This window comes from Phalacrocorax carbo, chromosome 2 (genome assembly GCF_963921805.1).
Source record: "Phalacrocorax carbo chromosome 2, bPhaCar2.1, whole genome shotgun sequence".
In the NCBI taxonomy this organism is placed as follows: Eukaryota; Metazoa; Chordata; class Aves; order Suliformes; family Phalacrocoracidae; genus Phalacrocorax; species Phalacrocorax carbo.
Window position 1 is genome coordinate 78,057,484 of NC_087514.1, and position 26,774 is coordinate 78,084,257.

Consider the following 26,774-nt stretch of genomic DNA (forward strand, 5'->3'; position numbering starts at 1 on the left):
TGCTGCCCTGACAAAGAGGCAGTATGTGTTCTTCACTTCCTCATGCAAAGCAGGTAAGTTGCAAAATACTACATGTTCCCATGTGATCCAACAGATGTTGTGAGCAATGGCAAAGGTATTTATAAAGCATCTTTCATCAAGGATAGTGCAAAGCGTGTGAGTTCTTACTCTATGGGAGCAAGAGTTAAACTGTTCCACAACAGAAAAATAAGCCTCTGGTATTAGGAAATCTCACTTTAACTTTTGTACCGAGTTAAGTGCTTGTTATGAGAATCTGAAACCAGATGAAATGAACAATGTTGGCTCACAGCTCTCTGCTTGTTCTGGCTAGTTGCAGGTGTCAGTCTGAGAATCTAAACAGTGACCAAGTTCCTCTTGAAAATGCTGGTTTTTTCTGGGTCTTTTTTTGTTCTGGACCTAGAATCTGTAACTGGTGACCTGGATTTGTTGTTGCTTAAGTATTGTGGAAAGCTGATTTTGATTAGCTCAGGAAGTCCTAGAGTAGTGCTGGAGAATATCTGCTGCCTGATCGACAGTCTCTGCCAAATAAAAAGTAATCCTAGGTATGTTTTTGCAGTCTCATTTTGGTCTGGTATAATTCCTGGTGCTAAGTATGCTCCACAGTTTTGATGCTGTTATGCCAAATAAAGCATAGCATTTTATGTGACAGTGATACCTGCATATCAGTAACAGATGTAATGGCTCATTGGAAAGTTTAAAGCTCTTTTCTGTAACCTAATGGATATATAATCTCATATCCAGTCCTGCACAGAATGTCGAAGTTGTCTGTTACAAGTTTGGATCTAAGAAATTTCATAGACCTTATCTCAGTGTTTCTGGTGATTAATGTTCTTTGGGCTTCTATGGCAAGATTATTTTGTGAAGAGTTCTGACTTCTCAAGACCATGCAGTCATGTCAAGGTAGTTGATGTTTCAGTGAACAAGGTACATGTGTAGTCTAGTTTGGGGGAGACCACGATCCTTGCCTCTGTTTCACCTTTTAGCATTTACAATATATTCTTTCAGACTGTTCTTAATTTTAGCTTTATTCATTGCTGTTCAGGCTTTATAACAACCTTTCACTGGAATGTCAGTGCTTGATCTGCCCATTGTTCTGCCCCATCAACTAGGGGATACGCTGAGCAGTACCTTGAGTGTTTCGTGGAATGTGTCTTTTCACTGTCTTCAAGTGTCATGTTTTCAGTACTTTGATCGGATGCTTATATTGTGAGAGTATTATATAATTATGACTGTTAAGACTAGTACTCATTATTCCTATAATTCTGCTGAATGCAAACAAGATCCACACTGTCTTTGGAACTGTTACTTGCTCTACAGGAATTGTGGCTTAGTACTCGAACTGAACATGCTTAATGAAATTATCACCATCTCCCCTTCCTTCCTATTGGTCAAAGGCTGCGAATTTCAGCTTATTAGAAGGAACTGTTGTACTTCCCTATTCATAGATAGAGGTGATAGCGTATATGACATCTTGTCACGATCGCTTTTTTAAAAGCAATGAAATTTGCAGGTGTAAGGCATGTGCTTATCTGCAGTAGAGGGACACATACTTCAGTATATTTACTTTAACAACTCTTCTTGTAGTCTTATTAAATCTGTCTTAATGACTATGATTAATTTGTAGAGTTTCAGTTGAAATTGTGTAGGGAGAGGGGGCAGAAGGGGGTGGCCCAACAGAATCCCAGTCTGAGAGCAAGAGCTATACAGATTTTTCTTTCTACGTGCATGAATGTTCTCATGTCCTAACCAAAGTAACAGTTCAAATATATGTATAGATATCTGATCACCTTTTTGTAGAAGAATGCAGATTCTATCTTACTCTTTCCCCTTCCTGAACAAATTGAGGCAAGTGCTCTAAAAAGTACTCCTTTTAATCGTTAGTCTTGAAAGAAAGATAAAAGTGCTGACTTGCATCTTGTCTCCAAAAACCTGTGGGCAACCCTGAGCATGCAGACACAGACAACCTGATGTTACCAGGGAAAAGCATTTATTAACACTTGATTTGGGGCATTTAAGAGTTAAACCCCAAATAGTTTAAAACTACTCTTTTCTCCTACTCTTGCTGTGCAAATTACTGACGGTTTCTGTGGACCAGAGGGGAACAAGTTTTTCCAGTGCTGCTTTTGCCTATTTTTCTCTTTCACCATATAGTCCCACATTTGTCTGTTTTTTTTAACCTATATTTCTGACCATGTGCTGTTTTATACTGTCTCGTGCTCTCATTCAGTTCTTCTGTCTCAGTTGCTTGAGCAGTCTTTTATCTATATCCCCTTGAAGTAAGAGTAAATTTCCACAAAGCTGCAGGAGGCACAATTTTGAACACAAAATTATAAAGTAATTTTATTAAATAAGAAGTTATTCTAAGCAGCAAAGGGTACAGAGGGAATGTGTAACTCCAAGAAAATTGGATTTTACTGCAGTGATGTCAGTGAAGTAAGGAGAGAAGCACACAATTTTGTAGAATTCAATCTCAGACTAGTTTCTGATGCCAAAGGCTACTCGTATTCTTGCCATACCTTAACATTCCCTCCCCTGGAAAAAAAAACCAGAGGTACCTAAGCCATTTTAGGAGGGAAGAAAACTGAAATTTGATATTTATATTCTGGTATGGTATATGTTCAGCTTGCATAGTGAGTCCTGTAATTTAGTGCTTACCTTGAAAAACACTAACATGAACTATTACTGTAATCTTAACACAGACCAATTGAAAGCCTGTGAAATCAAAGTATTAGGGAGGTTAACAAAGGAAATTTGAAATTACACACTTCTGGGACCTCTTTTTAAGATGGCTTATCTGAAGTACAATTAGTATTGATAAAACATAGAATAAGGCCAGAGTCAGGCCTGGCAGGATATAATGAGGTGAGGTTAAAGGGGTGCTGTGCTTATATTTAATCTTGGTAGATACTAATTAGATTACATTGTTAATTGTCTTTCTGTAAAATGAACAGTAATGCTTTTGGAGGATGCACGTCTCTCAGTTTGCTTGTGTATCCTACTTCCACTTTTCCCTTCCTCTAAGCACAATCAAGATATTTTCCTCCTGTAATGCAGTTTAAAGGCAGAAAAGTCAACCAATTGCATCTTACTCGAGACTGTTTTGTACTGTTTATAGGCTGGCAAATGGAAACAGTGCAACTGTATTGATGAAAACTCTGTACCCTGTAATCTCCTGTAGAAGTAGAAATTTTGTTCATCTCGATTCTACTTTATTTACACTAGAGCTGAAGTTATGGCTCCACCTACCAAAAAGGGCAATGGCACAAGCTGAAGTGGAAGAAATTAAATGGAAGGGTGTAATCCATGAGATCACCTTGTTGCTTTATCAGAGTTAAGTACCCCGGGCCTAAAACCATTCAAGTGAGAGCATGCATTGAAGTTTGGCTTCTGCACGTGGCCCCCAAACGATGAAAAGTCTGAAGTTTTCTGGTGTTGCTTTATGTTCCAAGGAGTGTGGTTTTACACTTATTATTAAGCCAATCCAGTAATTAGATGTTCTTGCTTGGGATGTTTCTGTTCACTAACTGCTCCTGCTTTTCTGCACTGGTGTTCACCTAATCCTGTGGTGAGCTGATTCAGAAGGTGAAGCTAGTAAAAAGGGGGTTACTGTTTCTGTGGTTCACCTCTGTGAATTGGCTCATAATGTCAAATGCTAATGCAGGTATAATTGAGAAGGCAAGAATGGGAAAAGAAGTAAAAGGAGTATGACTGGCAGCAGTTATCTCTTAAATCACTTTATAAGAAAGGAACAGATGAAGAAAATCTGTAGTGTTAACTATAAACACCAATTTTCTCACTATTTTCAGTTCTGTGCTTTCAAAGGTGGAACACAAATTTTACTGAAGTGGTCATTCTTTCACAGCGTCCAGCTCCTGAATATTGTGGGAAAGAGAAAAAAATTGTTTAATTAGTGGGAGAAGTTTGGAGAACAGAAACAATAACCTTTTTGCCAAGGCCTCTGTAGTTCATTCTTGGGGGGTGGGTGGTGGGGTGTAAGAACCCAAATCTGTCACATAAGCAAGAAACTTGCCTTCTATTTTTTAAGTTTTGATTTCTGAATACTGATTTCTAGGATAGACTCTTTTACCAGTGTGCCAAAACTTAAACAGACTGGGATGGTGAATTAATCTTAGGCCACTTTGCTGGGCCATCTTGTTTAGACTCTGCTCTTCCTAGAAAGGTTGGACTAGATGATCCCTGAGGTCCCTTCCAACCTGTGATTCTGTAACATAGCAAAAAATAGCCCAAAAGAGCAAGGTGAAGAGATACTTAAGCTATCAGTTGAAGCACATTTCTACAAAGGAAAGTACTTACCGTGCTTTGACCCCAAGTCTACCATTTTTACATAGGCAAACCCCTGACAGAACCACACTTTGTGCTCTCATGAAATTGTGCTCACTCCAGCTTTTTAAAAAATTGTCTTGGAAATTGAAAGCTCCAAAATTGTAGCTATTGTTAGTCAGTTAAAACTTCTTAACTGACTACATCACGAAACAAAGCAGAAAGCAGCCCTTTTTGATGCATTATTTAGAATCATGGAAAGGAAGCCTGTGAGTATAACTGAGTGCCCATGACATTCATGGAAACTGCACAGTTGTCTTGATGGATCAATGTACCAGTACAATTTACCTTGTATCTTAAGCCTTCAGTTATTAATGGAATTGAAATAAGCTCTTATGTCCAGACCTAGTTAGTAGGGAACTTCTCGCAAGTAAATACTCTCCTGCTGATGAGGTTCTGTGAGTTTTTATAATGGGAGATAGATTTTGCAGAGCAGTAAAAGAGAACAAAAAAATCCTCTGATGTCAGGAAGAGAAGTTTGGATTGTGAGATTGCTTCAGCTCGTCATCTTTCATATGGCTGCAGCATTTCACTGTTTTCTACACAGAAGGCTAGGGGATCCCATCTCTGAAGCAAAATTTGCAGTTAGATGAGAGTTCCTCAGTAACACTTGAGCTTATAGACCTCTTCCATGCTTTTTCTTTCCAACATGAGGGTAAATTAAAGTGTCATCAGTAACCAAGGCTATGAATAGTAGAAATCTGCCTTCCAGCTACTAAGCTCTTAAGAAATTGAAACTGATTTAAAGAGTATGTTTTAAAATGGAAACTTCCCAGTAGGATAAACCTGTATCTGGCAGTCTTTTTGCCTCCAAAAGCATCTCTTCAGAAGATATTTTCCTTGTATGGTGAGGGACTCTGTATGATTAGCATTCATAGCAGTGGTATTCAAGAGATTGGGAATTTACCTTGGCTCTTAGTGCAGTCACTGAGCTTTATCCCTAGATTATTTGCTAAAATCAATTGAGGTATCTTACCCCTTTATTTTACATTCATCTTTTCACGATGTGACCTCTGTAGCCCTTACCCTAGTAAGGGTCAGAGCTTGTGTCCTTTCAGACATGGATCTAAAGTGTCAGGGTATTACCTGTGTGAACTCAACCTACTTGTAGGGCTTCTGAGCTTCTGTAATGCTTCAAGTTTGCACATTACACTTAAGAATCACGTCCAGAAGACCAAAATCACTCAGTGCAGGCAGTGCTTGTGGAAAATCAGTTTTGTTCACATTAGGCTCAGTTTTCTGATCACTGAGGTTAACCTTTCAGTTTGAAGAAAGGTAATGCTCTCCTTCACAAAAGGATTGTGATGCTGAATGAGAAGTCAGCATATCAACTCCATACAATAATCCTGTTAGCAATCCAGGATTGCCTCAGAATAGGGATACAATCTACTTGGATGAGATGTGTATCTGTAACATTGAGGCAGAAGAATGTACCTATTACAAAAAATAAAGCAACACAAGCTTCCTTGTGCTGAAATGTATCTGATCTCAGTTAAACCATATGACTCCCTTTTCTCTTCCATCTGCTGCTGCTTCCATACTGGAGTTAACTTTTTGTTGCACAAAACCCCTTAGAAATCTTATAAATGGGAAGTGTCTCATCTGTCTTAGGTGTGTGAGTCTTCAGGGAGTCTAATTGTATCTAAGCAAAAGAGAAAGGGGAGATTTTTTGAGTGGAGAGACTAAAACTATTCCTTGGTCAAGTTTGTGAAGGTTGCATTACAGAAGATGACGCATTGATTTGGATAGACAGTAAGATGCTCTTTTCCCTCCCCTCTACCTGCTCATGGTTAGTTGCAAGCATGCTCAGAAGTTGTCTTTTCAAACATGACTAACCCCTCTTTATTTTTCCCCTCTCTTTGTAAGCTTTTTAATAATTCCATGACCAGTGGCATTAAAAGAAACCTCAGCTTAGAAATCAAAGTTCTTGCCCCTGTACCTGACTCTACCACCTACTTGGTTAAGAATGTATTGGCTTCATCTTTGTAAAGACCTCAGCCTGTTCCTGTGGCTAATATTGAAGATTGGGCAAAGGAGAAAAATGCCATTTAATCCAGGCAGTCAGTTTTGCAGGTGCATACAACTAAGCTTAATTTGTTTGATCAGTGCTACATCACGTAGTTCCCCACTGTGAACATATATGTTAAATGGTAAACATCGGATCTCAAACTTACGTTTCTGCACAGGTTCTTGTCACCAGTATGATCGTCTCTAGTGAATTCATGATGCAAATGTCTGAAACTGCTTCACAGAGGCATAGTGTAACTTTTACTACTAGTTGACCTAGTAGGAGAGCAGCTCCTTTCTTTCTAGAACTTATTTTTTAGTAAGCACAACTTTATATGGACCAATAAAGGAGTGATTGTTCTAATAGCTGACAGTTTTATTGACTGTTTCTACTGTAGGTATTCACTTCAGCTGGGATGCAAGCTTTCCTTTTTAGTAGTTCATTGCTTAGGCTGCTCACTGTTCATAACTGTTCTTGAAAATATTTTCCTAGATATTAGATTCTTCAGTCAGAGAATAGGCTATGGAAAGCAAGGCCATGTGAGGGCAAGTAGTAGTGCTAGAAGTCTATTTAAAATTTCCTTGGTTTAAGTGAGGAGTTTTTGCTTCCAAGCAATTAATCCTTAGAGAAAGAACAATAGAATATTTCAGTAATTACTTTAACAGTAAAGATCCTTGATCTGAGCCAGTAATGTCTTTTAATATGGTAACTCCTGAACTGCTAATTGGCCACGCCCCATCTCTTGCTATTCTTTGAGTCACATGGCTGGGAATGGAAAAAAGCACTAGTGGTTTGGGTTAAAGAATAGGTTTTTCCATTATTTTCAAGTTCAGAATACGTCAGAGTTAAGGGTGAGGTAAAAAGCAGCAGTAAAAGGTAGGGAAAGTTACTTATGTGTTGCCATTGTGTTATGGCTGAAAAATAAGTTTTACAAGATCTCTGTTCCAAGTTGTTTCAAAAGGCTGTAGCTTGCTTTTCAACTTTCTCAACTTAAAAAATAATTGGTCATTTAAGAATTGAGGCAGATAGTTGGGTGTTTTCAGACTTCAGCAATTCCTATAAACCCCTGCATCTGTGCTTGCCTCCTTACAGCTTCTGTTAAGTGCTCCAGGCACATGGTGTTTTAAAATCACCAGTGTGACTGCTGATGCATCTGTAATTGCTGTTGGTCAGGCTGGAAGGAGGGGGAATGGTAATCGGTAATATTCCATTATAGTATTTTTTCTGTAATCCCACATCTGTCTTGCTTCCCCTGAAGAATTATCACTCAGATTTCCAGTGGAGAGTGAGGGCAACAGAACCCCTATCTATCAGTGAAGTGGGTGACTGGTGCACATATACTAGTCTTGACTGGCAGACCGTCTCCTTGTTTCTTGGTAGGTGGAGCCCTAACTTTGCTGTTGCTGGGTAGAATGGGAGAAGACTATAACAATTACAGTGAGTAACTGTGCTGTCCAAATAAGTACAATCCAGAACACTGTTCAAAGGACTGATTCTGACATGATGCCTAAAATTCTAGCCCATGTATCACTAGCAGTGTCACTGTTCTTGTTCCTTTTTTCCCAACCTTAGTTCCCATCTTTTAATTTGAATTTGATAGAGATACAAGTTTGGCTTTAGGTTGTGCTGACTGGAACTGACCTGTGATTGCCATAGACCTGTTGACATTGTCTCCTTGATGCAGGTTCAATTAAACTTTTGCTAGATGTGTAAAATAAACATAGTACTGGCTTGTATTTTATTTTTTACCATTGAAAAAAAATCATTACATTTTACAGTATTCACAAGAATTGATATTTGGGTGCATTTTCACATGCATAGCCTATGTATATACTGTACTTTCTGTAAAGTTGCTTTTCTTTTCCCCTTTTTCTCTGCCAAAAGGATTCTGATACACCACCTTGCACAGCTCCTAATGTTTACCAGTTCAATCTGCAAGCACCGACTCAGCTTATGGCCAGTTTACCACCCGCATTGCCTATGCCAAGTGGTAAACCCCAATCCACGCCTACGAGAACCTTGATAATGGCCGCCAGTAATCAGGTATGAGCCAACTAAATGGAGCAACTTTTTAATGAGAAAGCGATCAAATCGGAAGTGTAGATCATTTGTGCTGTGCTGTCAGTCTAAAAACCTCTGAAGATAACCTTCATATAGCATGTGCTAAACTTTATGTAATCATAAAAGTATTTACCTGCCATGTCAGAAGTGTCGGGAAAAGAATGGGTGGGACAGGGTTCGCTGAGATGCATCTCTGAATATAAGAGCCCTTTCACAGCACACTGACACCTAGGAATAAGTCGAAGGGAGAGTGTCAGATGTCTGACTCAAGTTTTATTGGAGACTCCTGGTGCCTAGCCATGGGATATTTGCAGGACTTTAGGCTATTCAACTTCCTGTTTGTAAAATAGAAACATCATATAGGTGGTGTATCTATAAACTAGTTTTCGAATCTGAAGAAATAGTACTGACCTGTCTAGGCTTGTTTAGTTGTCTTGATTTTGAATTATTAGAACAGATCTGACTATACTTGTAACTTTCTGTAATACATGTTAAAGGTAGAGAACAGAAAACTATGGGCATGTGAACAAGAATTTTTACCAAAATACTAAATGTCTGCTTAAATGTGCTGGGAGGTGAACATGCAGGGGAAACTGTATGCTACTCAACTAGCCTGAAGTATTTTAGCTAATGTATCCATTATAGTACAAGGGGAAGAAAAATCCTCAGTTTTTCTTACAGCTTCAGTGCCTCTATCTGTAGGAAGATACTCCCTCAACCTTGATTATTAAAACTATTAGTCAAAACAGCTGCCTCAACAAGAGTTTTAAAGCAAGTTGTGGGTTGTCTATAGTAACAAAATAATGCGATGGTTTCTCTGAAACCTAGTTTTGGTCAGGCTCTTAAAATGTTTTCCTTCTTCTGTCAGTCCTTCTATCACAGTTTTTGGGAACCTAGAGCCAGGATATTTTTAATTTAATTACCTTGTCGTCTTTGATTCAGCACTTGACACTTTGGGAATGACACAAGATGTATTTGTTTCAGTTTCTGCTTTGAGATTGTTCAGGTATTTTGCAGAATCACAGAATAGTTGAGGTTGAGGTGGGGGGCCTCTGGAAGTTACCTAGTCTAACCTTTCTGCCCAGAACAGGGTCAGCTACAGCAGGTTGCTGAAGGCCTTGTCCATTCAGGGTTTGAGTATCTCCAAGGATAGAGACTCCCCGACTGCTCTGGGCAACTTGTTCCAGTAAAAAAGTTTTTTCTTAAATTTAAATGGTGTTTTCTGTATTTCAGCTAATGCCCACTGCTTCTTGTCCTTTTACGGGGCACCAATGAGAAGTCTGGCTCCATATTCTTTACACCCTCTCATTAGACCCATCAATAAGATCCTTCCTGAGTGCTCTTGTGAAATTAACCAGTCTGAGCTCTGTCATAATTTTCACATATGACAAATGTTTCAGTGCCTTATTTATCTTCATGGACCTTCATTGGACTCACTCCTGTACATCCATGTCTCTCTTACTGGGAAGCCCAGACCTGGGCCCAGCATTCCGTGTGTGGCCTCACCAGTGCTGAGAAGGGGGGAAATGATCACCTCCCTTGACCTGCTAGAGATACTCTTCCTAAAGTAGCCCAGGATGATTTTGGCCTTCTGTGGTGCAAGGGCACATTGCTGGCTCATGTTCAACTTGTCCAGTTGGAATCCCTGGTCATTTTATGCCAAGCTACTGTCCAGCTGGTCAGTGCCCATTGTGTGCTGGTGGGTGGGACTATTCCTTCCCAAGGTCAGAATTTAGCATTTCCCTTTTGCAAACTCATGAGATTCCTGCCAGTCCGTTTCTGCAGCCTGACAAGGCCCTTTATGGCACCACAACCATCTTGTGTATCAGCTGCTTCTCCCTCCAGTTTTGTATGATCGGCAATCTTGCTGAGGGTCACTCTTCCATCATCCCAGGTCGTTAATGAAGATGTTAACTAGTATTGGCTCCAGTATCAGCTCTTGGGATATACCACTAGCTGCTGACCCCCAGCTGGACTTCGAGCCTACTGATCAACATACTTTGAGCCTGGCACGTAAGGGAATAGTTTTCATTCAGCCTGTGTTTGATTTATATGTCTAGAGATGGTAACTGCCACTTACTACAGAATAAAGAAAATAACAGTGCTTTAAGCATTGAAACTGCTTAAACTCATCAATTCATCAGAGATGAATGATGAAGAAATTTCACCTGGGCAGCATTTTCAGTGTTCAGCATTGAGTTAGGGCATGTTATAGATTCTTCATAGTTACTACACAGGTGCTTGTTTTAGGCACTTCACTGAAATGCTTTTCACCCTCTTTCAATTAGATCAGGCTATTTTCCCTTTGGATACTGCAGGTGTTTCACTATTTCCTTGCAGGCAGGTTGACATACAAGGGGTACCATCTTCAAAAGCTGTTAGGCTCTTCCCAGCTACCTCTGCAACCCTCAGTCATGTACCAAGCCCCACTTGTTTTAATCTTCTAAGTGATTAAGTGATTAAACAGATTCCTCCCCCTCTTTACTTGTCCTCCTCTACTGCTGAATCTTACCTAGGCAAAAACAGCTTATCTGCACAGGAAATGTTTTCTATTAGTGAGAAGCTAATAGAACAATACTTTGCTATTTTAGCATCTGCAGTTGAGTATTCACATGCTAGTGTACAGTCTGAAACTTAAGTTTGTGTAAAATAAAACTGGAGAGCTGTTGTCAGTTAAACTTAATCTAAAATACAAGCTCAGTGTAGTTAACATTTTCAGTTAACATGTTTATTTAACAGCTCTACTTTTCTAAAGAGGTACCCTGGAGCTTCACTTCATCAAAATTACACAAAAAAAGAATCCAGTTTTGATGCATGCAGTTGTTGGTGCAAAACAAGTTGGCATGCAGAGTTGTGGCATCCTCAGTTGTGAAGAGGCAGTGTGTTGCATGAATTTTGATTCTCTGTTGGAATTGTGAGTCTTGGAAGACCGCTTTGTAGCACTTCTTCTGGCTTTCTGTTACTTGGCTGTCCTTTCCAATACTTTTTAACTGTTGTTTTAGTTTGTACAATACTTAAATGTTTAAAGTTGGGATTTTTTCCTGTGGTTTTTGCTTGACAAAGATGTACCTTTGAAACTAATGTTAGATCAGGAATTTCTTGCTGTCTGCAGTTCAGAAATGGGATGATGGTTTTTCTGCATTGAATTTCAAAAAAGCTTGTGTATTATGAAGTAGAAATATTCTTTTGATAAGGATTATGACCAAGTCAAAAGTGGGAAATGAAATAATTCTATCCAGAATACTGTAAATGTCTCCTTTTCATTGGCAATTTTCTGGAGCATGGCTGAGCTAGATTAGGCTGATAGCTTTTTTTCACAGTTGATGTAACTTAAGACCATGCTAGTTTATAACTTCTAATGGGCACATTTAACTAGCTCAGAGGGCTCCTGTCCTGATAGACTGGAACCATGTGTAAGTCTTTTTCTTAATAGCAAGTGTTCCTTCATATTCAAAGAGTCGTTAAAAGGAATTAATTTGTCTGCATGGTGTCTTCAACCTTTTCCTTGGCAACCTTCCTTGCCTCATTTCAGCTTGTAATCTGTACTTAGGTGTCCAGTACTACCCTCAACAGCATTAGGTGCCAATGTCAAGAGCAGTAACTGTATTTTGAACAACTTGCAGCCTTCGAGGCAAATTCTTTTATGAAAGAGCTTTGGAGTGATTACCAATTCTATTTACATACTGCATAATTGCTGAATTTCCAGGTAGTTCAGGGACTAATTAAGCTTCTGATACAAGTCTGCATGCTTTTTGTGATCATCATCGTTTTTCCATGGTAATCGTTCTACTTTGCTGACATGCAGTTTGAAATTTCACTTGGGAGAGCAGAACAGTTTATGAGCCAGTGCTGCCACTGGAATAAGTAGAAAAACAGATACTGGCATGCATGGCCAAATGAATGGAGCGAGTGGGAACTGCTTGGTGACTTTCTGTGGAGAAGAATGATTTTCCATGTTATTTTAGGATGAAATAGTTACAAAGAAGATGGAGACTCCCTTTTTACACGGAGTCCCATGGAGAGGACAAGGGGGAATGGACACGAGTTGCTTTTGGGGAGATTCCGATTGGACACGAGAGGGAAATTTTTCACAGTGAGGACAGTCACCCACTGGAATAATCTCCCCAGGGAAGTGGTTGACTCGGCCACGTTGGACACCTTCAAGAGTCCCCTGGACAGGGTGCTGGGCCATCTTGTCTAAGACTGTGCTCTTCCTAGGAAGGTTGGACTAGTTGATCCCTGAGGTCCCTTCCAACCTGTGATTCTGTGAAATAAGTTCAGTTTATTCTTCCTTGGATTACTGGTCACTTAGTCACCAATGAAGACAGAATAAACTTCATGTTGCTTAGGTCAGAACAGCTCTTTAAGTTGCGTTTTTTTTTTCCCCAAAGAGTGGTCTTTTGACTCAAAAGTATCTAAAGCAGGTAAGCACCAGTCCTTCTGCTGTGCTGGTTTCCAGTGTGTCTAAGAAAACCTCTATTGAAGACCCTTTAGATGAGTGGTGTCTGATCATGAATATGTTCATTGAAAATTTCATAGCAGCATTCGCTGGCTCAGCTCAGTTGTGAAGTACAGGAGACAATTAGGAAATGAAACCTTAATGTCAGTGCTGAAATACCACAGTCTAAGTCTTAGAAGAACTTCTGGAAATAGTTTGGCCATATAAGGCCAGACACTTAAACTTATAAATGCTTGTTTATAGTTTATATTGCTTTACAGGCACGTCACTGGCTAAAATACTTTGCTGCAGAGTTGAACAATTGTTAATGGTGTTGCATTGTCTCACTGGTAATGCTGATACTGCTTGTATCTCTGGAATGATTCCTTAAAAGCTAGCAGCATTTGAAACAAATGACACTGGTCAGAAGCTTGATTCAAAAATGTATTTTTTAAATGAGTGCAAGTAGTTAAGTGTTGTTCACTTTGACAGATGCATTTGTAAAGATACATTTTAGTTCATGTGAAGGCTGAACTGTAGTCCACTTTATCAAGTATTTCTGAGAATGCAGGTGTCATCTAGTCAGATGTACAAATATGCTAAATTCCCTTAGTATAGTGTGATACTTCAGAGTTTTTAGTATGTTAACTTAAATCTAGAAGTGACCTGATTTGCTGCTTCAGTGGCGTTATTAAGCTGTTTAGGTACTGAAGGCTTCTTCAGTCAACCAGATAGCATTTTTCTTTTATTTAGAGCTCTCTCATTTAGGGTGGCATACTTTTTCCATGTCTATGCATTTTCTTAGGCAAAGGAAGGAGAATACTGCTGTCTACTTTGGAAACATTTTGATTCTAAATGTCAAACTCCCATCTTCTGCGTATGATAGAACATTGGTTTTGGATTTAATACATGCACAGTTAGGAAAATAAGATGATGGTTTATTTCCTTTCCTAAAGAATGGAAAGAAAAAGCTGCATCTGAGTTTGAGTACTGTTTTCAGCTAAACAGCCTCAAGATATGTGTTCATCTTAGATTGTCATATATTTATATGGACAGTCTTTATGGTGTGATATCCTTCCCTGTGTGGAAGCTGACTCAGCTTGACTAGACCATAGATGACCTATAATCTGACTCTGCTTACAATAGACGGTTGGATTAAATGATCTCCAGAGGTCTCCACATAAACACCCAGCCTAAATGTTTATATGACTGTATGAAAGCTTCTGGCCACCTTAGTGGTTGGTTCCTGAGTGGTTTTTGAGTTGCAGGAATGACAGTCTAAATAGCAGTGTCTAGGAACATAAATAAATGCACCATAAATAAGAGATAGGCATGGAAATGGAGAAATAATACCTGATTTTTGTTTAATACACCTTTATCTTCCAATGTCACTGATCAGATTGTTGCTCCCAAACTGAGACCGATTTGAATAGTCACATACGCATACCCACTACTGACTTCATCACATATACTGTATTGTTACCAGCTCAACATTTGGAAAGTGTTTTGGGTCTGCTCACTGTAATAATACTTTTCTGTTCCAAATAAAAAGGTGAAAAATCTCAGTGAGGTAAGATTTATTTTTAAGGTCTAAAACAGTCAGCTTTATGCTAGAGAAGCTATTATCTGTCGTCTTCCTTAGTAACAAATATGCAGATAACACTTCACGGCCTGTGTCACAACAGCAGCAAAGTTGCAGTATGAGTTCTGTCTTCTGGTACTGCTGTTTTGACTCTCGCCCCTCATTTTTGAAACTTGACTGGTGACAAGATCAAAAGGGTATTTTTTTCATGTGTCATTCTACTTTCTTTACCATAAGGTAGTTCAAAATATGCTGAGATTATGGTGGTAGTCTTTACTGTTAGTCACTCATTCTGGGGAGTAGGCCCCCCGAACTCTCAAATACCAGTTTGTCTTTGAACTGGTCATACTAATGGTGATGACAAAAGCTTCCCTTTGTTACAGGCTATTGGCAGAGATACTGCACAAAAGATAGAATGTGAAGGACAAGTATAACCTGCTCCTTTGTGGCTTTCAGTCTTTCAGTTTTCTAGTATTAAAAGATAAGAAATGTTTAAAACGTCTCTTGCTTTTGAGCTCTTTCTTGCCTCCAAGTTGATATTTGTTTTTCTTTGCTGCTCTCACAGCTGGTTGCATAAGTGCTGTTTTCCCCTTTTAATGGGAGCCGAAACGGGTTTTGGCCCATTTTATAAAATGTGTTCAGGACTGTGTGTCAGCTGTAGCTGGAAGTAGCCAGTGGGCCCAGACAAGGGGCCTAAAAGGAGGGAAAGTGTCTTGGATATTTGCAGTGCTTTGGGCCTTATTTCCCCAGATGGCCAGTTCTAAGCAACTTTATTTTGGTTTTGCTATACTTCAGCTTAGAAATCTAAGCCACTTATAAATCTTACCAGGTTAAGAGTACGCTCAGGTAGTTGGTGCAAATCTTGTAGAATCCTGTTAGCTAATTTAAAGTAATGAGGCTGGGTTGAACCATTGCCTAATACTTGATTTATTGTTTGTGCAGTCATAACTAAACTGTTGGTTAGGCCATTGCCATTGTATCTCTGCAAAATAGTGAATTTATTTCATAAACAACAAGTTAAATTTTTTTACATACAAGATGCATTTGCTAGTAAATTTCCAGGTATTATGCTCAGGAAGTTGGAAAGTGAACATAAATCCTTTTAAAAAAATGGTTCTTCATGGGTTTTTTCTACTAGCCTAAAATAGAGAATTTGGAAATTATGATAAATTGAAAAGAACTTTGTGAAATATTTTGAGGATGTATATTAAGTTATGTAAGGGGATACTTAAAACGTTAATGGTGCATTAAAGTTTTTCTGAATACTACAATATTTCAAATGAAATCATTTTCTATGAGTTTGATTACAGTTCCGATCAACTGCAGACTAGATTCAGTCATGGCCATTAATCCTGTAGTCCTAACAACAAAACAGTAATTATGTTTTCTTTCTAAACTTTTTAATGCATTTTCTAAACTTTTTCTTTAGCTTTGTAGGCCCTTACCAATTATTTTTGAGTATGTATAATCTCTTTTCTTTTAAAGTTAAGAGTACTGATACTTAATTTTTGTTGCTAACTCTTCTCTGCTTTCTTCTCCTTATTTCAGAGATGCTAACAGGCAAAATAACCAAACACCAAAGCAGTTCAGAAACCCTGTTTGTGTTTAACTTCAGCTCTGTTGTTACTTGTGTTATTTCAAAGTGTAGGTGATCTATTTTTGGCTATAAATTTTCTTTTTGAATAATAAGAGTCTTTGAATGTCAGCAGTTTTGTATAGTAAATTTGCCAGTATTTAAGAATAAAAGTTTGGTTTTCTTGGCAAACAATTACCTGGTATTTCATTTTTCACCAGATTTCTGTTTGGGGTAAAGTCCAGGAACATCCTTTTCTTAAATTTCTTTTAAAATACCTGGAAACTTTTTTTTAACCTGGTATGTGATAGAGATTTCCACTCCCCTCACCTTTCCCCCCAGCTTGTCTTAAATGCAGTTTTTTAGTTTTCCCTCCAAGTCTAGCCATTTTTATTTGCAGAGGATCAAATTGAACAGGCTTGTCAGAGGAGAGGAGGAGAAAACAAACACCCCAAAAAGCAAAAACCCCAAGCAACCAGTTCGGTCACTCAGTTGTTGAATCAATAGCCCTCTGATGATTTTATGATTCTATCAAGAGAAATAGATCCAAAGAAGTCAAAACATCTAAACCAAAGATTTGCCTGTTGTATCACAGGCAAAGGGCTTTCTCCAGTCCTCTCTCCAGCCATCCATCTGCTTACAGACATGCCATTTCTCAGTAATTACGGGGTTCCTGAGCATGTGAATATCCAGAAGTGTGTGGTCAAGAGAAAGCTGATACAACCTCTGGGGATTTCCAAAAGACATGAAGTAAATTTCTTTAACAGAAGATCCTGAAAGAAACTAAGTGAAAGACGTGTGTCCTTTTGTAAACAATTAGCTAGTTAGAAGATGAGAAACAAATTCAATTTTTGTAGTAAATGGAGTTCACCAGGAAGGCCCTGCACAAGTTTGTGCTGGGCCTTGTGCTGCTTAACATCTGAAAGGCAATGGATGAGGTGTGGTGAAGTTGGCTCCTGTTATTAAGCTCTTTAAGGCCAACTGAGAAGGGGTGCAGAAGGACCTTTCAAGGCGGTTCATCAGGAGGGAGATAAATATTTTAAACTTCATAGAGTGGTAGGCCCTGGGCTGACAGTTTCTTGCAAAAATGAGATCTTGACATTTTTGCAGAAAACTGCTTTGATAATGCTTTCTTGATTTCCTACTGAGAACCAAACTTGAGACTATTAGGAACAAAGAGCAGAAATTAAAATATTGTGTAAAAATCCATGTACTTCCCCTATCATGAACAATGAGTACAATTTTGCCTCCTGCATCAGAAGTAAGTTATAGTACAAATGAGAGAGGATTAGGGAAGGATGGTAAGAGTGGTCGAACATGGAATTACTTGTGCGTGAAGAATGATGGTATATGATCTAGGTCTGTGTAGTAATCAGTAGTATGTGGAAAAGTCAGAGCAGAATGGCAAGAAATGAATTATTCCAAGAACTGAAAAATCATCAGGTAGTAGGTTCAGATTAAACACAATGCTCATTTAAGCTGTGAAATGCCATAGCATAGGACACAGGATGCTAAAAGCTTGTGGTTTCAAAAATCTGAACAAACTAGTGAACAATATCTAGTTGAGAACTAGTAAATATAAAGGCATCATCTCTGGCTTAAGAGGTCCCTGAGTCAACCTTCTTAAGCACCCGCTGTCAGCTGATAAGACAGATGGATTCAGATTCTGCTCTGATAGTTCAACAGTTTTTATCCTGATGGCCTAAAAAACAGTGCAAAATGCTTCATGACAAGCTAGAGATCACTTTCTGGCTGGCTTAAAAATCTTTGGAAGGTTGATTACCTTTTGAACAAACCAGGGATATGACTTATCTCAGGATGCAGTTAGATAGGCTTGATCGTCATACTTGCTGTGGTGCTTGTCTGATCTTGTGGTGACCTGTCTTCCTGCCCCCAGTAATTTTTTTGCTGAATCCTTAAACTGAGGATGGAGTTGCCAGATTTTTCACACATCCAGCTGAAGAGGATAGGCTTGCTGAGACTTTGTATGCTCCTTGGTCGGAGTTTTGTTCCGGTTCTACAGTAGCAAAACTAAAGTGTTCCTCTACCTTTTTTTCCAGACGTAATATATGGAGAGTATACCCTATAGTTGAGGGTAACTGTAATGACTGGCTGGTTTTAGTGCTTTGACTACTGAAGGATAATTTTTAGGATTTTGACATCATTTAATATAGATGCTTAATTGTCTGCTTATGTAATTGAGTGTCAGATGTACACTTACTGAACTAAAAAATTTTACTGCACAAGAATGGGATGAGGTGGTGTGTTTGCCTGAAGGACCACTTGCCAAAAATATAAACATACTCTAAATTTGTTTTTAGTTTCATGCTGTTGACTTTCATAATTAACTTCTGGTAGATGTTTTAGCAATGTACGTCAGTAACATTTGGGCAGTTGTGCCTCATAAGAATGAGGGATCCTCAGCTTGCATTCCCATTTTCTGTTAGTCCTAGAGTGTTTTCTCTGCAGGAAGATCTGGATAGGCTGGAAGAGTGGGCCAACAAGAACCTTATGAAGGTCAGCAAGGACAAGTGTAAGGTCTTGCACCTAGTAAAACATAATCCGGGAGTGCAGCACAGGCTGGGATCCACCTGGCTGGAGAGCAGCTCTGTGGAAAGGGACCTGGGGGTCCTGGTGGACAGGGAGCTCAACATGAGTGAACAGTGTGCTGCTGTGGCCAAGAAGGCCAACAGGATGCTGGGTTGCATCAAAAAGGGCATCACCAGCAGAGATGAAGTCGTCATCCCGCTTTACTCAGTGCTTGTCAGGCCACACCTGGAGTACTGTGTACAGTTCTGGTCCCCACTACACAAAAAGGATGTGGACAGGCCGGAAGGGGTCCAGAGAAGGGCCACCAAGATGATCAAAGGACTGGGAAGCCTGCCATACGAGGATAGGCTAGGAGAACTGGGTTTGTTCAGCCTTGAGAAAAGCAGGCTCAGAGGGGATCTCATCACCGTGTACCAGTACTTAAGGGGCAGCTACAAAGAAGATGGAGACTCCCTTTTTACAAGGAGTCCCATGGAGAGGACAAGGGGGAATGGACACGAGTTGCTTTTGGGGAGATTCCGATTGGACACGAGAGGGAAATTTTTCACAGTGAGGACAGTCACCCACTGGAATAATCTCCCCAGGGAAGTGGTTGACTCGGCCACGTTGGACACCTTCAAGAGTCCTCTGGACAGGGTGCTGGGCCATCTCGTTTAGACTGTGCTCTTCCCAGAAAGGTTGGACTAGTTGATCCCTGAGGTCCCTTCCAACCTGTGATTCTGTGATTTTACCATTGGTACTCTGAGGATATTGCTTAATATGTCTTGGGAGTCTAGAAGTTGTATGTTGAAAGTTGATTAGGTTGCTGTAGGACATTCTTTACAAATTAAAAAACTGTTAAGGGGTTTTTTACCACCCTGCAGTTAACTTGAATCATTTGTCAATACTAGTCCTCTAGTTTGTTTTTCTGTATGCTCTTTGAATTATAATTTGACAGTAAAATATTGCTTATAGAATTATGCCTTCAAATAACTATTTTGGTTTTGTGCACACAATTGTAATGATGGCTTGATGTTCTCATATTTCTACTCAAACTTGTTTGGAAATACAGGTTAGTAAAGTAGCTCTGGATATTTCATATTCTAAGCAGTTGCCTTAAATGTTAGCTTTGTGGTGTTTATGTTGAACTACTTATGGTAGACAAAATGATGTATTAGCTTTTGTTAAAGACAGGTGTCTGTGTGAAAATTATTGCTGTCAGACATCAGAAAAGGTTTCTCGCATTGAAGTTATCAGTATTTGGGAAGTCTGTTTCAATGTCACCTTTTGAAACTGTTGTACCTGTCTTAGGTACACACACATTAGACCACCTTACTGTATGCTGTTAAGTGATAGGGATGGCTGTACTAGCTTATGGTGTGGCTGCCACTAAACCTTCTTAGCAGTTTCTGTACCAAGGTATTGGGAATTCCCCCCAAAGAAAGTGTTACGCTATGTTCCTGATCAATTAATTGTTTTGCCTTGGTCTGGATGTGAGGTATGGTCTGGGAGCTGTGTCGCCCTGTGATCAGACCAGTAGGATTTATAAACTCTTTACAAGCCATAGCGAGCTTACATGTAGCTGAGAGATTATGGGCGGAGTAGACTTGTGCTTTGTATGTGTCAGCCCATATGATCACACCCTTACATTTCTCCATGATGTTTCTGAAAGTCTTGTTGAGTATCTCACTTGGTCATGCTCTTCCTAAGATCCTCTAAAAGAGACATGACTGTTACAATTAGAATTTAATGTGGAAGGTCTCTGTTTTTATAAGGGTAGTACATGAGTGTACTTCATACTGTGGTCCAAGGGTTTTAAGGATGCTTTGAAATCTGTGCCATTTCATTGGCAGGACATTTACTTCACAAAACACTTAAGCTGTTAGTGCCTTTGGACTTGCATGGCTAAAATTAGACAAGCATGAAAAGATGGGATGCTTCAAGCAGTGTTCTGAGGGAATGACTTGTATGTTGAGGAAATGCCACTGGTAATATGTGCTTTGTTTCAGTTGCTTGTATGCCTAAACTGAGTGCTTATGTTGTGTTTTTTAGCAGCACAGTGGAATGAAGTTTTCCATGAAAGGAACTCATAACCAAGGCAACAGCTACAGCCCTGTCAGCAGTGGAGGCATGAGGCAACCAGTTGGTAACCGAGGACACCACCAGTACAATCGTAATATATGGAGAAGAAAAAAACACAGAGACAGTTTGCCTATTAGTCTGAGCAGATAATGGCAGATGCCAAAATGACCTTCCCTGTTCAGACAAACTGAGTGAGTGCCACTCGACTTGAGGGATGGAGACCAGCGTCCAGCACATCGTTTTATTGGTGTTGCCAAATATCTGCAGCTGACTTCTTTGCATGTTTCTTTGTGTGGTGGTTCAGTCCATCTTCAAGAAGTAGTTGTGCTTATCTGTGAAGCCTTATTAAATGTGGAAGTTTGTTTTCTGCCTTCCCACAATGGTTCATACAGTGCCGAAGCAGCTCTGACAATAGAACTGCAAGGACATTCACAAACGCTGTGGCTTTTTTTGCTGTGGCTACATCTGTTCCTTTGTGGGTTCTGTTTTCTTTTATTTTAGAAGTGAAGGAAACTTCAGCCCCTTGGAATTTTTTTCTTTGCAGCAGATCAAGCTGGGAATTCATAAAAGTAAATTTGCTGCTCTTCCTGTTTTTGTTTCAAAGTTCAGAATTTCTTGCTCTGTAAATATTGGAGGTATAATTTGTGCAATAACTTGGAATTTTTAATTTAATTTCATATTGTCACATAAATTATATTTAAGGGGAAGAGGTTTTTTAATTTACAGATCCTTTCCCAGGTTGCATTATCTAAGTTGGGTTCATAGTTTTGGCAGGTTGTCTGAGCAGTGTTACAAACATGACATTTGGTAATATTTGAGGCTTCTTGATTCACAATGAAAGTGCGATTTGGCTTACCGTTTTAAGAAGGTATTAAGCTCCAAAGCATTTTGACCCTGTGTTTTTTAGCTCATTGTCTGGCCTCTATCAGTCGTCTTGCTCTGACCAATGAATTTTAATTTTATTCCTTTAATTAGACAACAAATCCAGCATTGTAGTATCAGAAGTAAAACTTTAGAAGGGGAGGGGGAAAAAGGTTGGTTCAAGTCCTGATGTGAAATTAAAAAGCTGTGAACTACAGGCTTTGATGCATTTTAGTAACGTAACCTGTTAATGTTTGGGTTCAAACAACATTATTAAACAGAGGTACCCGGCTTAAGGAATGTGGAGAAAGGAAATATGTTGATTCCATTAAGGAATCTGTATAGCAGTATGCATTAGTTCTGTTAAGAGCAAATATATAAAAAGTACTTCAGCTGCTCTAAGCATTACAAGAAGTATCTTTTAATGTATTGCAGGAGAGCACAGCCCAGTGTTGTACACAGTATGAGTGGCTGGCACTTAATTTACAGATGCATACAGGTATACTATGCAAGTGTGTATTGCCATGACAAACACTGTCTTTAACTTTTTGAAAAATGTACATCCTGCCTAACCCTGAGTTTTTAAAGCACCACAGTTGTCCTGGGAGTAGGTCACATCTCATGCCCTCTGACTTCCCGTGTTTTTTTTAACGAGAGTTCTTAAGCTATATGGAAAACTACAGATCAGTTCTCTAAATCCACTAGCAGAGAAAGCTGAAGAATCCTGTTAACAGGACATCTATACTGTGTACAGATATAGAAGGTTTTAAAACTGGTATCTGAATATTAAATGAGGTGTCAAGCATGAAGCTTTTTAATATGCTGTATGCCTTCGAAGCAGAAGTAGTTCATGTTATTACTGAATCTGTCAAACACAAACAGGTCCTTGGGGGAGAGAGGGCAACATTCCAAAGTAGAGTAGTGCATATCTGTTTGCAAAAAGTTTGTCTTAATGCTCCAGACTCATCACAATTTAAAAAAAAAGGAAAAACTTTTAAAAATTGTGAGCTGATTCATAAATAATATCTAAGGGCTGTTACATGAGCCTGTACTGCTTAGTCTTCACACACTAGCAATATTGAGCATAACTACATTAAAGAGCCTTCAAAGGCTTTAGTTGGTGTCTTATACTAGTGTCCATTTTAAAGCAAAACTCATTTGAAAAGTGGTATCATGTAACACTTCGGTCATGGTGAACCAAATAAATTGGCCTGGCTATCACTGTGGTTATGTGCTACAGGTTTCAAAAAATCATGTTTAAATTTTTTGTGTGGACAACTATGTGGAAGCTAAAATTGACATATTTTTATGTAAAGTTTTCTATTCTTTGATTTTTAATAAACTTTGGAGACCAGTCACTCTTCTGTACCTTTTTATGGGAAATTTAGTGCATGAAGTAGTGCTTGAAATTATCCCATTGTTTGACGTACGCTTTGAACATCTGCTTTAAATTGTTCATGCCAGGCACCTTCAGAATGAGCTTGGAAGGTGGATGGATGCCCTCTGCAAACATATGTGAAGCATTTATAAATGGAGTAATGAACACTGCTGTTGGTTCTGTAGTTGTCGATTTGATCCCTTGAAAGTAAGAGGGAGCAAAGGAGTTCGAGGTAATTCCCAACAATATTCTTAAAGGATGAGATGACTGATTCCTTGGGATACCTTAACTTTCAATATAATTTTTAGTCCCTCCCTGTAGTTTCTACCTTCCTCTATCCCAGCTAAAACCATGACACTCAAAATCTTTGTCCAGGTTTCAGCCTCCTCGAAGATTGGACATAACTTGTCTTTTCTGTTGGTCTCTGTTATCACTCAGAGAGGACTCCAAAATGTCAATAACTGACTTGAATTCCAAAATTGAGTCTTTGGAAAGAACTTGTGTAAATCTGTGAACTCCAAGGAAATGGAACTGAAGTGTTTTTAATAGACAGCAATGCAGGGCTAGGGATTCAGAACCAGAGAGGTCTGAGGTACTTGGTCATTCTTCATGAGTACCCACTGGAGAAAAAGTGGGAAGAGAGGAGGATAAGCACTCAGTTATGTTTATCAATATGGTGATAGGTGTGTTATATAAATACAAATGCATTTATATTTAGATATAAAAATAACTTTTTTCCTGTCAAGGTCAGTCAGCCAGTGGGCCATGGCTGAAAGAGGGATATATAATCTCTGCAGACACAAATATTTAGTGCAGCAGCATTGGTCTTAGAGCTTCAGTTTTCCTGGGCTCCACCTTTTCCTGTCTAGATGATGATTTCGCTTTATTCTTCCCACAGATTCTGCCCAGCTATTTATCCTTGTTAGTAGTCTCCTGTTAATGCACTGGAGGTCTCACTGTGTTCCTTTGAACCCTCATTCTCTGACAGTAGTCTCAGATATCCACCTGATCAGTTTCCCAGCCCTACTGACTATTTTGCACCCTATTGATGGGCAAAATTAGCCATGGACTTCAGATGTGCACAAGGAAGAGACTGCAAACTGAATGGATGAGCTGGACCCACAGAGCATGCTGTAGGAAGATCTCGCTTGCTGTCTGTTGCCATTTCCAAGAGATGTCAATGCTGGTGTTGGTCTCCTATAACTCTGTCCCCCTGTGTACTGAGGCAGGGTAAGAAGACAGGTGTGACTGCTGGTACAGTGTTGCTGGTTCAGCAGTGTTTCTTTGCACGGGAATGGCTGTGGGACAGCATCTTGAGAATGGGCATAATAGTAACAGCCTGTCAAAGACGGTGAAATAGAGTATAAAGTATAACTTCAAGCAATGTGAGCTTCTTATCATTTGTGGGCAAAAAGAAAAGCTTACAATGTGAATGCTAACAGGCAACATATACAACTGGGTGTATATGTGGGGGGGGGTTAATGTGTCGCCTTCTGAGCTCTCAAGGACAGCAAGCCACCTACTTGCTGCCTGCTGCCAATATAATCTGGTTGGAAATTTAGTAACACCTGGACTGAATGAAAGTTATGTCCTGAATTTTTCAATTAAGAAACATGAGACAGGCACTGATTAGGTGGCTTGTCATGCCTTATACTTATGCTCATAGACTACTTTGACTGGGGCTTGGAGTGTTCTGGAAAGTAGATGTGGTGCCAAAGTGGATTTTGGAAGTGGCCTTAAAAAGATGGGAAGCCTGAAAAGAAAGTTAAGATCCTGCCTGGAGGAAAGATCCTGGAGATCCACAAGATGTTTAGAGAAAAAACACCACGGGATGCCCAGGGACCTTGGCTGATACTTCCTTGGACTGGTAACTGTGAGTAGCTGTACAGCACGAAGGGACGTGGTTTTCTGCCTGACCTTCTCACACCAGCAGCAAACATTCCTGCTGGGAAGGGAGCTGAGACCCTAGCAAATGTAATGCTTTGAGGGAGTGTGAGTGGATGCGTGTGTGAAATAATCAACTCGAATAAAAGCTCTGATCTTGTTGGTTTGTAAGTAAACCCCAGTATGCAGACCCAGTACAGGTGGTTGTTAATTCACATGTAACAAAAAAAGGTGTCAGAATGACAACACTGACCATTTGCTGAATGCCAGGTTCACAGTCAGAAGACTGTTGCAGCAGACCTTTCCCAAAATCATCCTCAGATGGCTTTAGACTTTATTTTCAACCGGCATATTAACCTACTGTATTAAATTTGGTTTGGATTTTTACTTCCAACAGACTGCATAAGGTTCAGTCCTGGAGGTGCCTTGCCTATTTTGGATGACAGAAGTCATTCATTTGTTATTGGTAAGCAGGAGATCACTTACGGAAACCTATAGACAGTTTGTGTCTGCAAGAGATCAATTGGGCAAAAGACTTTTAACTTTTTAACCAAGGATTATTACTGGATCAGCCATATATTTCTGTTATTATTTGTTAAAGTCAAGTCACAGACTACAGTTGTGTTTCAGTGAAAGAACGATAGGGGTATATCTTGTTGAACATCTCTGTATCTGAAACATGCAAAATTGCTGCCTAAAGTTCTGGTCACATTTCTTCTCAGTGTTACTGCAAAAGTTTTGTGTCAGAATGGTTTGAGATTGCTCTCCCATAGGCAACAATTAGGGATTCTCCAACTGTTTGCTTTTTCAGTAAGCTTTTTCATTGAGGGATTGCTGCGCAAACATACAAAGAAGTTATGAATGGAGGGACTTTTTCCCTTCAGGGAGTAGCCCGTATGTGTGCTCATACCATTGATGTGCATGTGTTTGTGCTTGAGATCAGGAAAATTTTCTGCTCTGGTATTGCTAATGGCCTTTGCGCCATTGCCTCTCATGCTAGGACTGTGGGTGCAAAGGGCATCTGTCCAACCCCAGCTGCTTTCCTCTTACCCACTGATGTGACATGTTTTTTCTGCTGTGAATTCTTAGCTGTGCAGCAAGCTGTTTCCTGCTTGAGTAACTTAGGAGAGTTGAACATAGGTTGATTTACTGTCTTACTAAAAACATGGGTTCCAAATAAATGCTTCACTGACTCATTTTTAAACATAAAACAAGCAGGATTTAGGAGCTCCTATCAAAGGATTTTCTGGGTGAGAGGATGAAAGCGGTGTTTAAACTGGAAGTCCATAACCTCTGTACTAAAATTACCACTTTATGTGCGTGAAAACTTTGGCACTGTTCCCTTTCGGGTTGTTCTGTTGAGAAAGTCTTTGCAAGAAGATTCCTTGCTTCGTTCCAGAGAGGAAAAGCTGAATCTTCTCATGGGCTACATCCACGCCTTCAGGATTACTGTTGGATGCATCTGGCTAAGTTGAGGAGCCAAGACAAGTAGGTGAAATCTCACCCTCATCAAGAGTTGGCTGTCCAGGTGACAACAGACAACTCGAGTACTTGTTACTGTGTAACCATGGGTAAGGTCATCAAATCATCTCTGTTCTCTCAAGGAAATTTCTTAGGAGACTGAGGAGTGGAGCAAGGTTAATCTATTAGTCATTCATATATGTGTGTGCAGGCTTATGTGGATGAACAGAGCAGAGTTGCACTTCATAGCTGCAAGTGCAAGGTTTGTTCTGTCCTTACGAGGACCTTGGGAGGAGCAAAGTCAGTCCAGCAGATATTTGCCCCTCAGGTTAAGAGGAAATGCTGCCACGTCTGCTCAAGAGCAGGACTGTGCAACAAGTTTTCTGATACAACAGTTGAACGAAATGACTTGCTGTTTTCTCCCACTCTGTTAGAAAGGAGTGGTCAAGGAATGTAAGGTTATGCAAATTACACGCACCCTGTGGATGTGAATGTTAGAAATCATGAGTGGTTAAGCGCTGAATACAAATGCTCTAGAGTGGTGGTGGAATTTCC

At 39.6% G+C, this 26,774-nt stretch overlaps 1 protein-coding gene across 5 annotated transcripts in view; it reads left to right on the forward strand.

Annotated features, from left to right (window-relative positions):
* TENT4A (terminal nucleotidyltransferase 4A) overlaps positions 1-22,854 on the forward strand; it is a 63,739-nt gene extending 40,885 nt beyond the window's left edge. The window contains exons 11-12 of one of the 5 annotated variants that reach the window (XM_064443342.1): positions 8,255-8,413; positions 20,606-22,854. In XM_064443342.1, the coding sequence (XP_064299412.1) occupies positions 8,255-8,413; positions 20,606-20,785 (339 nt within the window). In that variant the 3' untranslated portion in view covers positions 20,786-22,854. Of the gene's footprint in view, positions 1-7,750; positions 7,808-8,254; positions 8,414-20,605 lie in introns of those variants that run through there. The other 4 variants (XM_064443343.1, XM_064443347.1, XM_064443344.1 and 1 more) reach the window with 4 other exon arrangements.
* Positions 22,855-26,774: the final 3,920 nt, after the last annotated feature.